The sequence below is a fragment of the Verticillium alfalfae genome, genomic scaffold, assembly GCF_000150825.1.
Source record: "Verticillium alfalfae VaMs.102 supercont1.14 genomic scaffold, whole genome shotgun sequence".
Classification (NCBI taxonomy): domain Eukaryota; kingdom Fungi; phylum Ascomycota; class Sordariomycetes; order Glomerellales; family Plectosphaerellaceae; genus Verticillium; species Verticillium alfalfae.
In genome coordinates, this window is record NW_003315025.1 from 1,007,350 (window position 1) to 1,019,478 (window position 12,129).

The 12,129-nt window shown below is 61.5% G+C and overlaps 4 protein-coding genes across 4 annotated transcripts in view; 2 read left to right on the top strand and 2 right to left on the bottom strand.

Annotated features, from left to right (window-relative positions):
• Nucleotides 1–175: 175 nt before the first annotated feature.
• Nucleotides 176–1,132, top strand: VDBG_09280 (predicted protein; the record flags this gene model as incomplete). The annotated part of the gene is made up of 1 exon (XM_003000739.1): nucleotides 176–1,132. The coding sequence occupies one exon, from the start codon at nucleotides 176–178 to the stop codon at nucleotides 1,130–1,132; it is 957 nt and encodes a 318-aa protein (XP_003000785.1).
• A 911-nt stretch (nucleotides 1,133–2,043) lies between these two features.
• On the top strand, nucleotides 2,044–5,426 carry VDBG_09281 (ATP-dependent helicase RIS1; the record flags this gene model as incomplete). Its single annotated transcript, XM_003000740.1, has 2 exons — nucleotides 2,044–4,180; nucleotides 4,252–5,426. The coding sequence occupies 2 exons, from the start codon at nucleotides 2,044–2,046 to the stop codon at nucleotides 5,424–5,426; spliced, it is 3,312 nt and encodes a 1,103-aa protein (XP_003000786.1).
• An 870-nt stretch (nucleotides 5,427–6,296) lies between these two features.
• On the bottom strand, nucleotides 6,297–8,673 carry VDBG_09282 (class E vacuolar protein-sorting machinery protein HSE1; the record flags this gene model as incomplete). The annotated part of the gene is made up of 6 exons (XM_003000741.1): nucleotides 6,297–7,021; nucleotides 7,080–7,361; nucleotides 7,420–7,492; nucleotides 7,546–8,334; nucleotides 8,392–8,552; nucleotides 8,631–8,673. The coding sequence occupies 6 exons, from the start codon at nucleotides 8,671–8,673 to the stop codon at nucleotides 6,297–6,299; spliced, it is 2,073 nt and encodes a 690-aa protein (XP_003000787.1).
• A 1,072-nt stretch (nucleotides 8,674–9,745) lies between these two features.
• Nucleotides 9,746–12,129, bottom strand: part of VDBG_09283 (conserved hypothetical protein) — a gene marked incomplete at both ends in the record, with an annotated part of 2,964 nt that continues 580 nt past the window's right edge. Inside the window, one exon of the mRNA XM_003000742.1 lies at nucleotides 9,746–12,122. Coding sequence (XP_003000788.1) covers nucleotides 9,746–12,122 — 2,377 coding nt within the window. The remainder of the gene's footprint in view (nucleotides 12,123–12,129) is intronic.

Sequence of the window (12,129 nt, forward strand, 5' to 3'; positions counted from 1 at the left end):
CGTTCGATTATGGCAGCCAGTGCCTCGATGGACGCCATGCAGCAGCTCGAGCAGGACATGAGACGATGACGATTCGGATGCCCGATGAGTGACGACAGTCCCAGGACGCGATGACAGTTCCCGACAGCTCCGACAGCTCCCGACAGCTCCGACTCTGGGAGCGACTCGGGCGACGATGGGCCCGGACGGCGGCGACAGGCAGGCTGCACCGCGGCCAAAGGCGAGCCAGACATTTGGCAAGCGCAGCGGTGGCGTCCCTGAGGCGGGACCCCGCGTAGGCCATGTCGGCATCGACAGTGCAGCCCACGATGAAAACGAGAGTGCAGGCAGCTCTGACGATGAGTCGGATGGCGGCTTGGATACCGCTTCGATTGCTACATTGTACGCCGGGTCGGATGCGGCCAACCCCATCCGTCTGGACGACGATGAGGCCGAGAACAACCATCGCAGCGTCAGTCTCGGCCCGCCCTCGACGATGCACCATGCCGCGGCACTGGCGATGCGCCCTCCGCCTGGTGCAGCTGTTTCACGGCGGTCCTCCTCGGTGACCGCTTCCACCGTGTCTGGGGCATCGTCGGGCTCGCTGTTCGTCCCGGGATCAGGCATGCAGCGACGCGCGCGCCTCATGCGGGCGCAGACGCAGGAGACGACGGCCAGCGACTTTCACGCTCGCGTCGCGGAGCAGATTGGAGGCGGGCGGGTGACTAGTCACGAGGTGCGGTCGCAACTGGACCTCGGCGCCGTGGTCGATCTCACGGCAGGCAGTGACGACGAGGACGCGGACGAGAGCAGCTCTGACGACATGTCAGGTCGGCGAACTGATGATTCTCCAGGCCGAACTGACTCTACAGAGGTTGATTCGATGGAGGGCGACGATGAAGACGATGGTGGAGGTGCCCATGGCGACCATTCGCCTCGGCGTCACCCCCGGGTCGGCGACAAACGTCCTGTGGATGCTGCTGGCAATGTCCACTCGCCTCGGCGTCACCCCCAGGTCGGCGACAAACGTCCTGTGGACGCTGCTGGTAACATCCACTCGCCCCGGGACCATCCCCAGGTCGGCGACAAGCGTCCTGTGGATGCTGATGGTGTCGCTCACTCGCCGTCGAAGAGACTGCGGTCGGAATGGTGAGGGAGTGGGTTCTGAAATTTGCCTCGGACGTAGGCGTTATGGGTTTTATACGTGCTGGAGATGGGTTCTTCACGGCGGCGGACCTGCTTTGGGCGACAGGGGACTATGTCCTGGGATGGGGCGTGGTCGACATCTACGCCCATGGAGGGCTATTTATTGACAGGTTTGATTTATTGGGTAGGCGTCGCATATTGATGGACACGGATATGGAGGGTGGGAAATTCACTTTCTGCATACAAGGCGGATCAATTCTGGGTGTGCTTGATGTTGGTGATAAGTTTTGCTGTGAAAGGGAAGGGAGCACTCGGATGATGGTCGTTGCAGTGTGCCGTAAAAGCATGGCAGAGGAGTACCGTAGATGCTGGGTTGAAGCTACGGTACGTAGCCAAGGGTCTTGGGCGTTGGAGGGGCTGTTGTTGCCTGTTGTTGCTCGTGGGCCGTTGCTGGGGCAAAATTATGTCATGAGAGGCCATCTTCACGGATCCCGCCAACCGCCACCATTCTATTCCACTATGCGTTGACCAACGCGACAAGATTCATGAACAGCAAGCAGCTGGATCTTGCGCCTTCCTATACCCAAACAACAACGCCTTGTGGCAGCTGAAGCAACTGCTGGTCTTGCTTGCTTTGATGAAGTACGTAACGAATGCCCCACAAACACACCATGGACCCCTCCGTCCCTGCATCGTCAACCACCAGCATGCCCATCGTCCACAAGGCAGGCACAAGGCACAAGGCACAAGGCTGACCCCCCATCCCCCCCCCCGCGCAGAAAACCAGGTGCCGGCTTTGCTTTCCAACCCCGAAACACCATTGCCTCCGAGGCCGAGCCCGACTTTTCCAACTCCCCTTGCCAGCCAGGGTCCAGCGAACAATCACCCCGCCATCACATCACCGTCCGTCCCATCATCATGGTCAACGAGCGAGCGCCCCCCAAGGGCCCAGCACGCCCGCTCCATCACAACCGAGAGGCCCAGCCCAGCGCCAGCCGCCCCGACAGGCCGGCCTCGTCAGACTTTGACCCCGATGCCTTGACCGCCCGCTTCGACGCCCTGCGCGTCACACACGGCGCCTCCCAAACCGCCCCGCAGCAGCAGCCCTCGCCAGCCGCCAACTCGGCCGCCAAGAGGGCGGAAAAGACAGGCCCTCCGCCCGTCAGGGCGCCGCCTCCGCCAGCCAGGGCGCCGCGCGACAAGCCCGCCGACAGCGATGACGCCCTGAGCGCCTTCTTCTCCGACCGCCGCGACCCCTTCGGCGCGCCCTCGGCGCAGGGCCGCGGCCACACCTTTGGCCACCCCACCAAGATGATGTCGTCCCTCAAGCAAAAGGCCCACGGCATCTTCAACGAGCGCAGGGCCCGCCCCGAACACCACAGGGAGGACAAGCACAGGATCAACGTCCCCTCGGTGCCCATCTACCAGGACCGCAAACCGGAACCCCTCAACCTCTTCCGCTCCATCGGGCCCGACGCCCACCCCGCCACGTACAAGGGGCCCGGCGGCGGGAGCTTTGGCGAGCCCGACTTCTACACCGACCCCACCAAAGCCACGTCGGACCTCAAGGCGCTGCTGGAAGGCGGCATGGACGAGGACGAGGACGAGGACGGGGCCCCAGAAGAGAAGAAGCAGAACAAGCCAGGAGACAACAAGGACGGCAAGGACAGCAAGGACGGCAAGGACGGCAAGGACGGCAAGGACGGCAAGGACGGTGCCCTCGAGGGTCTCCGGGTCAAGCTGCTGCCCCACCAGGTCGAGGGCGTCGAGTGGATGAAGGGCCGCGAGCTCGGCCCCGTCAAGAAGGGACGCGTGCCCAAGGGCGGCATCCTCGCCGACGACATGGGCCTCGGCAAGACGCTGCAGACCATCGCCCTCATCCTGAGCAACCAGAAGCCGCCCAAAGACGACAAGGAGAAGGGCTGGAAGAAGCACTTGGAAGGCGTCGAGAGGACGACGCTCGTCGTCGCGCCCCTGGCCTTGATCCGCCAGTGGGAGGCCGAGATCAAGGACAAGGTCGAGCGGTCCCACGGTCTCAAGGTGTGCGTGCACCACGGCCCGCAGCGGACCAAGCGCTTCCAGGACCTCGCCATGTACGACGTCGTCGTCACCACCTACCAGATCCTCGTCTCCGAGCACGGCCACTCGTCTGATGCCGAGACCGGCGTCAAGGCCGGCTGCTTCGGGCTGCACTGGTGGCGTGTCGTCCTTGACGAGGCCCACACCATCAAGAACCGCAATGCCAAATCCACAAAGGCCTGCTATGCGCTTCGTGCCGAGTACAGGTGGTGTCTGTCGGGCACGCCGATGCAGAACAACCTGGAGGAGCTGCAGTCCCTCATCAAATTCCTGCGCATCCGGCCCTACGACGACCTCGCCGAGTGGAAGGACCAGATCGAAAAGCCGCTGAAGAACGGCAAGGGGCACATCGCCATCCGCAGACTGCACAGCCTGCTCCGGTGCTTCATGAAGCGGCGCACAAAAGACATCCTCAAGGTCGACGGTGCCCTGAACCCCGGCGGCCAGCCCACCAAGGAGGGCGAGGAGTCGAGCACGGGCTTCAAGGTCACCGAGCGCAAGGTCGTCACGGTCGCCAGCAAGCTCTCGCCCGCCGAGCGCCGCTTCTACGACCGGCTCGAGGCCCGCACCGACGAGAGCCTCGAGCGCATGCAGGGCAACATGAACTACGCCAACGCCTTGGTGCTGCTGCTCCGCCTGCGCCAGGCCTGCAACCACCCCAAGCTGGTGGCGGGCAAGCTCGACAAGGACAAGGACGCTCTGTCGTCGGGGGACGCCTCGCAGAAGAACAACACGGGCGCCGACGTGGACTCGCTCGCCGACATGTTCGGCGGCATGGGCATCGTGGCCAAGACGTGCGGCATCTGCGGCCGCGACCTTCCCCGCGACGCGCACAAGACGGACCAGGACACGTGCCAGGAGTGTCTCGACGATCTGGCCTACTTTAACGAGAACGAGACGGCCAAGGACAAGAAGCCCAAGAGCAAAAAGGGCAAGGTCAAGAAGAGTGTCGAGACGGTCAAGGTTGCGTCACCCGGTCAAAGACGAAATCGCGAAGGCCAAGGAACCGTCGCACTGTGATCGACAGCGATGATGATGATGATGAAGAAGGAGAAGAGGAGGGCAGCTGGCTCGTCCCCGAGGATCAGCGAGGCCAACTGCGACTCGGTAAAGCGGGGGGGGAGAAGGATGAGAATTGCGAGGGCGGCGGCGAGTGGCTGGGCACCGAAGACTCGTTGCACGAGTCGTCCCGGGCAGACGAGAGCACGCAGCTGGACAGCTTCATCGTCGACGACGAAAAGCGAGCGGTCAAGGCCGAGGCAGGATCCGACTCTGAATCAGACGACAGCTTTGCGTCCGTGGCAGAAATTGCCTCCCAGGTCCGAGCCGAGAAGGAGGAGCGAACATCACAATCGGCAGCATCCAGCTCGGACGACGCCGACTCGCAGACGTCTTCGGACGAAGACACAGGCATTGACGAATCCGAACTGCAGTCGGACGACGACGCGCACGACCGGCCCGGCGGCCAGGCGACCCAGATTCTCGCCTCGGCCAAGATTCGACAAATGATGCAGATCCTGCACAAGGAGGTGCACGAACACAAGTTTATCATCTTCTCACAGTTCACGTCCATGATGGACCTCATCGAACCCTTCTTCCGCAAGGACGGGCTCAAGTTTACGCGCTACGACGGCGGCATGAAGAACGACGAACGCGAGGCGAGCCTCGACCGGCTCAGGAACGACAAGAAGACGCGCATCCTGCTGTGCAGTCTCAAGTGCGGCAGTCTGGGCCTGAACCTCACGGCCGCGACGCGCGTCATCATTGTCGAGCCGTTCTGGAACCCGGTGCGTGCCCCCTCCCTTTGCAGCAGACAGAACATGGCGGGCGAGTTGCTAACAGAGTGGCAGTTTGTCGAGGAGCAGGCCATTGACCGCGTCCACCGCCTGACGCAGACCATCGACGTCATCGTCTACCGCCTCATCGTCGAGGCGACGGTCGAGGACCGCATCCTCGCGCTGCAGGAGAAGAAGCGCCTGCTCGCCCAGACGGCCATCGAGGGCGGCATGAAGAAGGACGTCATGAAGTTTGGCCTCCGCGAGATGCTCGACCTGTTCCGCAGGGACAACCACGCCGCCGACGCCGCCGCCGCGCACGACGTCTCCGTCGCGAGCAGCCGCCGCGAGAGCGTCGAGCCCGAGTCCGAGGGCCGGAGGACCCTCGCGGCGGCCAGGAAGCAGAGGGCGACGCCGGAGCACGAGGTCTACGGACGACGGTGGTAAGAGATTTTGTCGCGTTGTTTTGTTGTCGTATCGCTTTGGGGGGGGCCTGAGACCATGATGGCAACGAGGATGAAGTACATGGAACATTGCGCAAACGATGTCGGGAATGAGGAATTACAGGGTTATGACACGAGGCGTCTAGGCGTTGGCACTAAACATTGTTCTGAATACACGACGATGGGTCGATGCGCTGCGGTAGGTCGGCGGTTTTTGATACACCAGGCTCCCCATCTCCGTTCTGCGTTGTGACTGCGACCGAAATGAGCAGCTGGCGTCCAGAGTACATCCGTAGCATTGCAAGATGGAAAACGTTGGCGTTCCGGAAAAAACAGGCTACTTGCCGAGATGACGGATGGGTTTAGGAAACGACATTGGGAAGTCCATGTCCTTTTTCAGCAAAACCACGTTGATTGCTTATCCAGCCCGCGGCAAAACGACTGGAGGAACAAAATGCCCCAGTATCTGACCTTGGAGGAAACCCGTATTAAGCCAAACTCCGGCTACATACATCACATGTCATGGGAAACCGCAGCCGTTTCGTCATGACCGTTGTCAAATGATTACTTCAACTACCAAAAGGTGGCAGCAGTCCGTCTGGGTCTGCGGATCTTTCCAAAAATGTCAAAAAAAGCCCCCAAGATCATGAGTGCAAGAATAAGAAAAAGCAACGTCAAAAGATCAAGGACTATGGTACAGACAATCATCGTCCCTCGTAAACGCAGGCCATGATACTGCTCGCCCACATGGTCCACATCGCTCGACCCTGGCCCCACAGCGGTGACGGCACCTTGTCATGCCGCAAAAGACGAATGCAACGCCAAATACCACATGAACAAGCCTGGCCATGCGAGCGCACTAAAGACGTCACTCCTAGTACACGCCAGGCTGGCGATAGTAATCACTTGGCGGCGCGCTAGGCCCCTCATTGGGCGGCGGTCCTCCAGGCGGCACATACGCCTTGTATTGGGGCTGCGGCGAGGTGCCCGTCTGGCTCGGTAGGCCCTGTCTGGCGTCGTATGCCGAGCCTGCCGGCTGTAGCGGAGCTGGCGCGGATGGAGGGGCGCCCGTGGGGATGGGCGGCGGCGCCTGAGAGGGAGCGCTTCCGTAGTGATCTTGACCGGGTGGTGCTGAAGGCGGTTGGTAGCTGTGGTACTGAGGCTGTGAGGGCTGGTGCTGCGGTGATTGCGGGGCGCCTTGACTGGTATTGTGTTGTTTGTACTGGTCATCGGGCGCGTAGTTGGTCGAAGTTGAATATGCTGCAGTCGAGTTGGGGTTGTGAGGTGCAATCGGGGAATCATAGACGGATGTGGCGAGTTCCTGGGCACCGTAGGTGCTCTGGCGTTGGTCAGGGGGGTGAGTATAGGAGCTGTAGGCATTCTGGGGCGGGGGAGGCGAAGTGTTGATGGGCTCGGGCGGTCTTCCGTTGGAGGGCAGACGAGGCGTCGGGTCACGGTGAGGATAGGAGGGCTGCGATCCAGGATGGCTGCCGTGCGAGGGGACCTCGGAACCTGCTACGTAGAAGGGCGCGGGGGTAGGCTGGCTCGGACGGTGCAAGTTGGGCGATGGACTGGACTGGGGAGGGTATTGCGGTTGGTCTATGTACAATGCTGTCAAAACTCATGGCTCGGCATGGCAGAGATCAAGGCAATTCACCTTGCGGTGCAGGAGTGTAGTATCTCTGCTCCTGCTGCTGGGGCAGACCCTGAGGGTGGCCTTGGGGATGGCCCTGGGGCGGCCCTTGAGGCACACCTTGGGGAGCGTAGCCACCAGGGCCTCCTGGAGCTTGCGGGGGCCCTCCTGGGTAGCCACCCTGTGCCGGTCGCATCGCGTACTGGTGGTAGCTGGGCTGAGGCGGGTGAGACATGGAGGACTCTAGCAGAGCCTCGTAATCGCGGCGCGCCTTGATGAACTTCTCGTTGAGCTGCGTAAAGTCGTCTGAAGCACACAAGGGTCAGCACATAGGATACCGGAACAGGCTCTGTGATGTACATACCCTTCTTCTGCGAGTACTTCTCAATGAGCTTGATCAATTTTGGCCGGATAGCGAGGGTCTGGTGGTAGAGTTTCTGGTTCCGGTCAGCGGCGCGATCATGAGCGGCCTCCTCTTCGCCAGACTTACCGAGATTTCCTCATTGTCCTCCTCCTTGGGTGCCGTGTTGGACGTGCTCAGCAGGGTGAGCAGCTTCTCAACATTCTTAATCTCAGCGAACACTTCAGCCTCCATCTGTGCCTCCCGCGCGAGCTCGTCCGGTGTCGGGTCGGTCAGCTTCTCGACGTAGTTGAGAGGAAAGATGCCGGTCTTGCCCTTGAGGGACCCGCGCCACCAATCCTTGTAGACGGATTCGAGGACCGCAATGACATCGCCCTTCTTGAATTCCAGCTCACCAGGCTCGGACGGCACAAAGTCAAAGAGCGCGCGCACTCTCGAGACGGTCGCCGCCGTGGTGCCGGCGGGAACGGGTGTCGACTGCTGCTGTAGGGGCTGGTGGCTTGCGCCAGGCGTGCCGGCGCCAGCGCCCGACGAGGAGGGCCCGGCGTTGCTGCTGCCCGGTTCGGGGCTCTTGCCCTTGCGTTCTTCATCCTGCAGAGACAGCTGCAGGGCCATCTGCAGCTCCTCCTCCTCCTTTCGGCGGTCGACGTCGGTGAGGCCCGTCTTCTGGGGGGCGGAAGGAGGCTGGAGTGTCGGGTTGGTCTGCTTCAGGCGGTAATAGGCATCGTACATGATGCCAAGCTCGGCGTCCTTGCTGAACATGTCGGACCAGTCCTTCATGCGCTCGAGGATCTTGGCCTTGACTTGGGTATGGGTGTTGCGGTCGTTGGCCAGCTTGAGAAGGGCGTCGGTGAAGGCGCGGCTGGAGAGTTCGCGGTGGATGGGCTTTCCACAGTTCTGACTCAGGGCGTTTGCGAGCTACTCTTCATCAGCACGAGGTTCCAAGGGGCTGCTGTGCGGCCATGGGCTATTTACCTCGAGAGTGTACAGCTGCACATTGGCGTTGCGGTGCGCCAACCGCTTGATCATGCTCTGGACGGCCTCCTTGGGGCCATTTGTGTCGGTCGTCACGCGATCACAGAGCTCCATGATGGCGCCCCAGTCCTCCGACGTGAGGTTCTCGTCGGTCGCCTTGGCTGTGGGCGGGGCAACAGGTCAGCAGCCGATACACCGAGACGGCGGGCGCGGAAGCGCGTGGGAACAAATAAACATACCGATGCCCTCATCGTAGGGGCCAGCGGCGGCAGCTCGAAACATGATGGTGGTTGGGCGAAGAAGAGAGGTGCAGCTTGGCGGGTTGTGGACTGAACAATGACCACGGTCGCTGCCTGGGCCGTATGGACTCTGCTGGCAAGCAGCAACCTCACGAGCTTGGGCGTTGTGGAACTCCTCGCTACTGTTTCGATGTTTTCCCAAGCTGACACGAACCTATTGCGAAATGCAAACAAGGTATGTCGCTGCAGAGGAGGGAAGGCAGAGAAGATGGATTATGGTAAAATGCAAAGGTAGGAGAAGAGACGTGGTTGTGGTAGGTAGGTAAAAGGCAGGCAGACGCAGCCTGGCAGCTGAGCCTCCCAGGAAGGCGGTCGCTGCTGGCTCGGTCTCGGGTTGGGGGTGGAACTGGACCTCGCCAGCTCGCATGCGCACCCGACTGTCCTTTCCTTCGTCGTCATCGCTGGGTCGGCGGGGGGAAGGAAGGAGGCTTGGTTCATTCGTCACAGCACCGCCACACCCGCCTCCGCTGCCGCCACACCTGACGCGGTCCCGCCACTGCCAACACGCCGTCCTCCTTGCTTCAGGAAGAGGAAGAGGAGGAGGAGGAGGGAGAGGAAACGTAGCGAATGGGATCTCTCTGGCTCTCCCTTTCCCGCAGTTATCATCGTACATGCATTCTTTCTATGTGCTGCTGCGTGTCAGACCCGTACGAACGGCCCGTCCTGGTCCGGTGCATGCCCTTTACCCCTCGCTGTCCACAATCCCACACTCCCCAGGTCAAACCACGCCCGACGCCGAGTCGCCGTCTCCTGGCGACTTATAAAATAAATATGAGAGAAGAAAAAAAAACCCCCAATGTCTGTCTCCCGCCATGAGATATGGAATGACATGCAAAATAAAAACACCCCCGAGGCACGCCGCTATGTGAGTGCGCATACACGTAGATCAAACTCCCTGCCGACGCCGACCGCGACAGTCCTTCATCCTAGAAACATTTTGGTGCAATGGATCAGCCCTGCCACCAGACGCGCGGGTCGCACAGTCTCTGCGAAGCGACGCACAACAACAGCCACGCGGGCAAGAGAGGACGGTACGACACCTCGCCAAACGGCTTTCACCATCCTCTGCGGGACACTCCGCGCGGCTCATACTCCGCACGGCTGCCCAGACCAGCCTGCCCGCCGCCTCGGGCCTCCTCCAGGCTGCGGCGTCCTTGCGGGTCCATCTCGGACATGTCGAAGAGGAGCGGCTCGTCGTCTTGGTTCTCTGTCTCGCCGCGCCCATAACGGCCAGTCGTTGACGCCGTGAAGCTCCCCCGCGACGACTGCGGCGGCGTCTGACCGCGGCCCGCCGGCGACATGGAAGCCATGCCGGTGTATCGCCGCCTGCCGAATGGCGAGCTCGAAGGCGCCGAGATGAGCCCGCCCGGCGGCTTGGAGCCATCAGACGAGCCCTGGTTCAGCATCTCGACAGACCCGACAGACCGGATCTGAGCTGCCGGTTGCAGCGACGAAGCGTCGTGCGCCGTGGCCGACTCACCCGTCTCAGCATGGCGGCCCAACAGCATACTCAGCGTTGGAGGCTCTCGATCCTCAGCCCCCAGGCTGATGCTTCTGTTGCCTCCAAAGGCAGCATCGCCATCGTCCTCTTCTGCCATGACGCGGTTCTTTTGCGCCACAGAGCTGGATCTGCGCTGGTGCGTCCCGAGCCGGGGGGAGATGGGAATATCGATCGCCGTCGTTCCATCCTGTGTCACCGTGTCCTCCCTGGCGAGCTCCGCTGCGCTCGTCGGCGGCGCGTTGGCTCGCGCACTCCTGCTTGAGCCATATCGAATGACCGAGTTCTCGCTGAGTCGCGACGGCACGGCAGGCGTGTGAGGAGTATGAGGCGAAAGCGGTTTGCCGGGAGAAGAGGAGAGGGACACAGAGGCCGGCGCCATCATGCTTGGCACGTTGGAAAGCTGCCGGCTTGAGGAACTGGAAGACCGCTGCATCTGAAGGGACGAGGTCATTGAATCCGTCAGCGCATTGTTCGAGTCCCTCATGGCGTGAAACTTGGACAGCTGGGCCACGGTCCTATTCGTGGCCGACTCCCCCCGCTTGGCTGGCTCAAAGCTCTTGAGCGTCTTCTTACTGTCCAAGGCTTTGAGAAAGTCGGAGATTTGGTCGTCGTCCGTCTGCAAGGAACCTGAACTAGCGTTGCCGCCGACCTCGGCGAGAAGGCCTGATCCAGGTTGCGCTGCGGACGAGGATAGGCTGCCTCGTCCACTGCTGCCCTGTTCATCGTCGCCAGCCTTGCTCTGTCCGCCAAATGAAAGCCTCCCCTTTCGGTGCGTGTGCGTGAAGCTGCTGCTGTACCGACTCGTGGACACCGGTCGCGGCGAGCCTACCAGGGTATCTCCGGAGGGGGGACCGCCGCGTAGCGAGGCAGGCATACCGGCCGTAAGGGACGTGCGATTCCTCGGTTGTGACAGTGCAGCGGCCACGCGAGAAGCTGAGCTTGGCGAGGCTGGCGATTCAGAGTCCAGTGTCCGTGGAATTGGTGAGCCAGAGAGGGAGCCGGCCTTGAAAGGCTGGAAAGATACAGACGGGCGCCTAACACCGCCTCCGGTGAGCCCTCGCATAGTCGGTCGCACAGGCAGCGAGTTGGGCGGATTCGGCTGGAAGCTGGCGGGCCTGGAGCCCGGCGGCGAGCTCGTGTCGGACCCCGGAGGCCTCACTGCCTTCAAGGCAGACATCGGGCTCGTACCCAAGGCTCCTTCGCCATGAAACGTGGACAGGCTGCCGTAGGTTTGGCGCAGCTCAGAGAGTCCCGTGCCGCGCGAGTGAGATGGCAGGGAGCCGATCTCGACATCATCGCGTCGGGTATGCGTGCGCTGCGGCATGGAGGGCTTGAAGAAATTCTCGTCCACGCCCATGAATCGCGAGCTGAGCAGAGACTCTGCATCATCAATGCGAAAGCTACTTTCGTTGCGGTAGGTAACCGATGCGACGAGGCGGCCAACTGGCACTTCAAGGTCGGCGAATAGATAATCAGTCACGACTTCGCCATGGCCATCATGTAACGGGTGCCTCAGGCGATCGATCCCGCGAGCGCTTGGGTCTCCGGCCAGAATGCGACATCTCGGCTCCAATGCAGGGTGAACACTCTTGTTCAGCGCCTGCTGAGACGTCTTCCACGCAGGAAGAACCCGTGCCGTGACATAAAGGGAGCGGAAGAAGACAATGATCTTCTTGTAGATGGTGGGTAGAATGGGACCGAATTCGTCGAGGCCAGTAGCGGAATTGACCTTAAGCTCGATGCGCCATCGTTCCAGCACGACGTCCGTATTTCGACGCATGACGCGGCTGGGGTTGTCGTCGCTTGAATCAGACGAGTTGAGAGCCTCCATGACGTCCCATCTCTTTCCATTTTCATCGACGATGACGAGACTCTGGCTAGACGTCAAGCGCGATGTGTCGAGGTAGGTTTCGATGATCAGCGGGGGCGGTCTGTTGT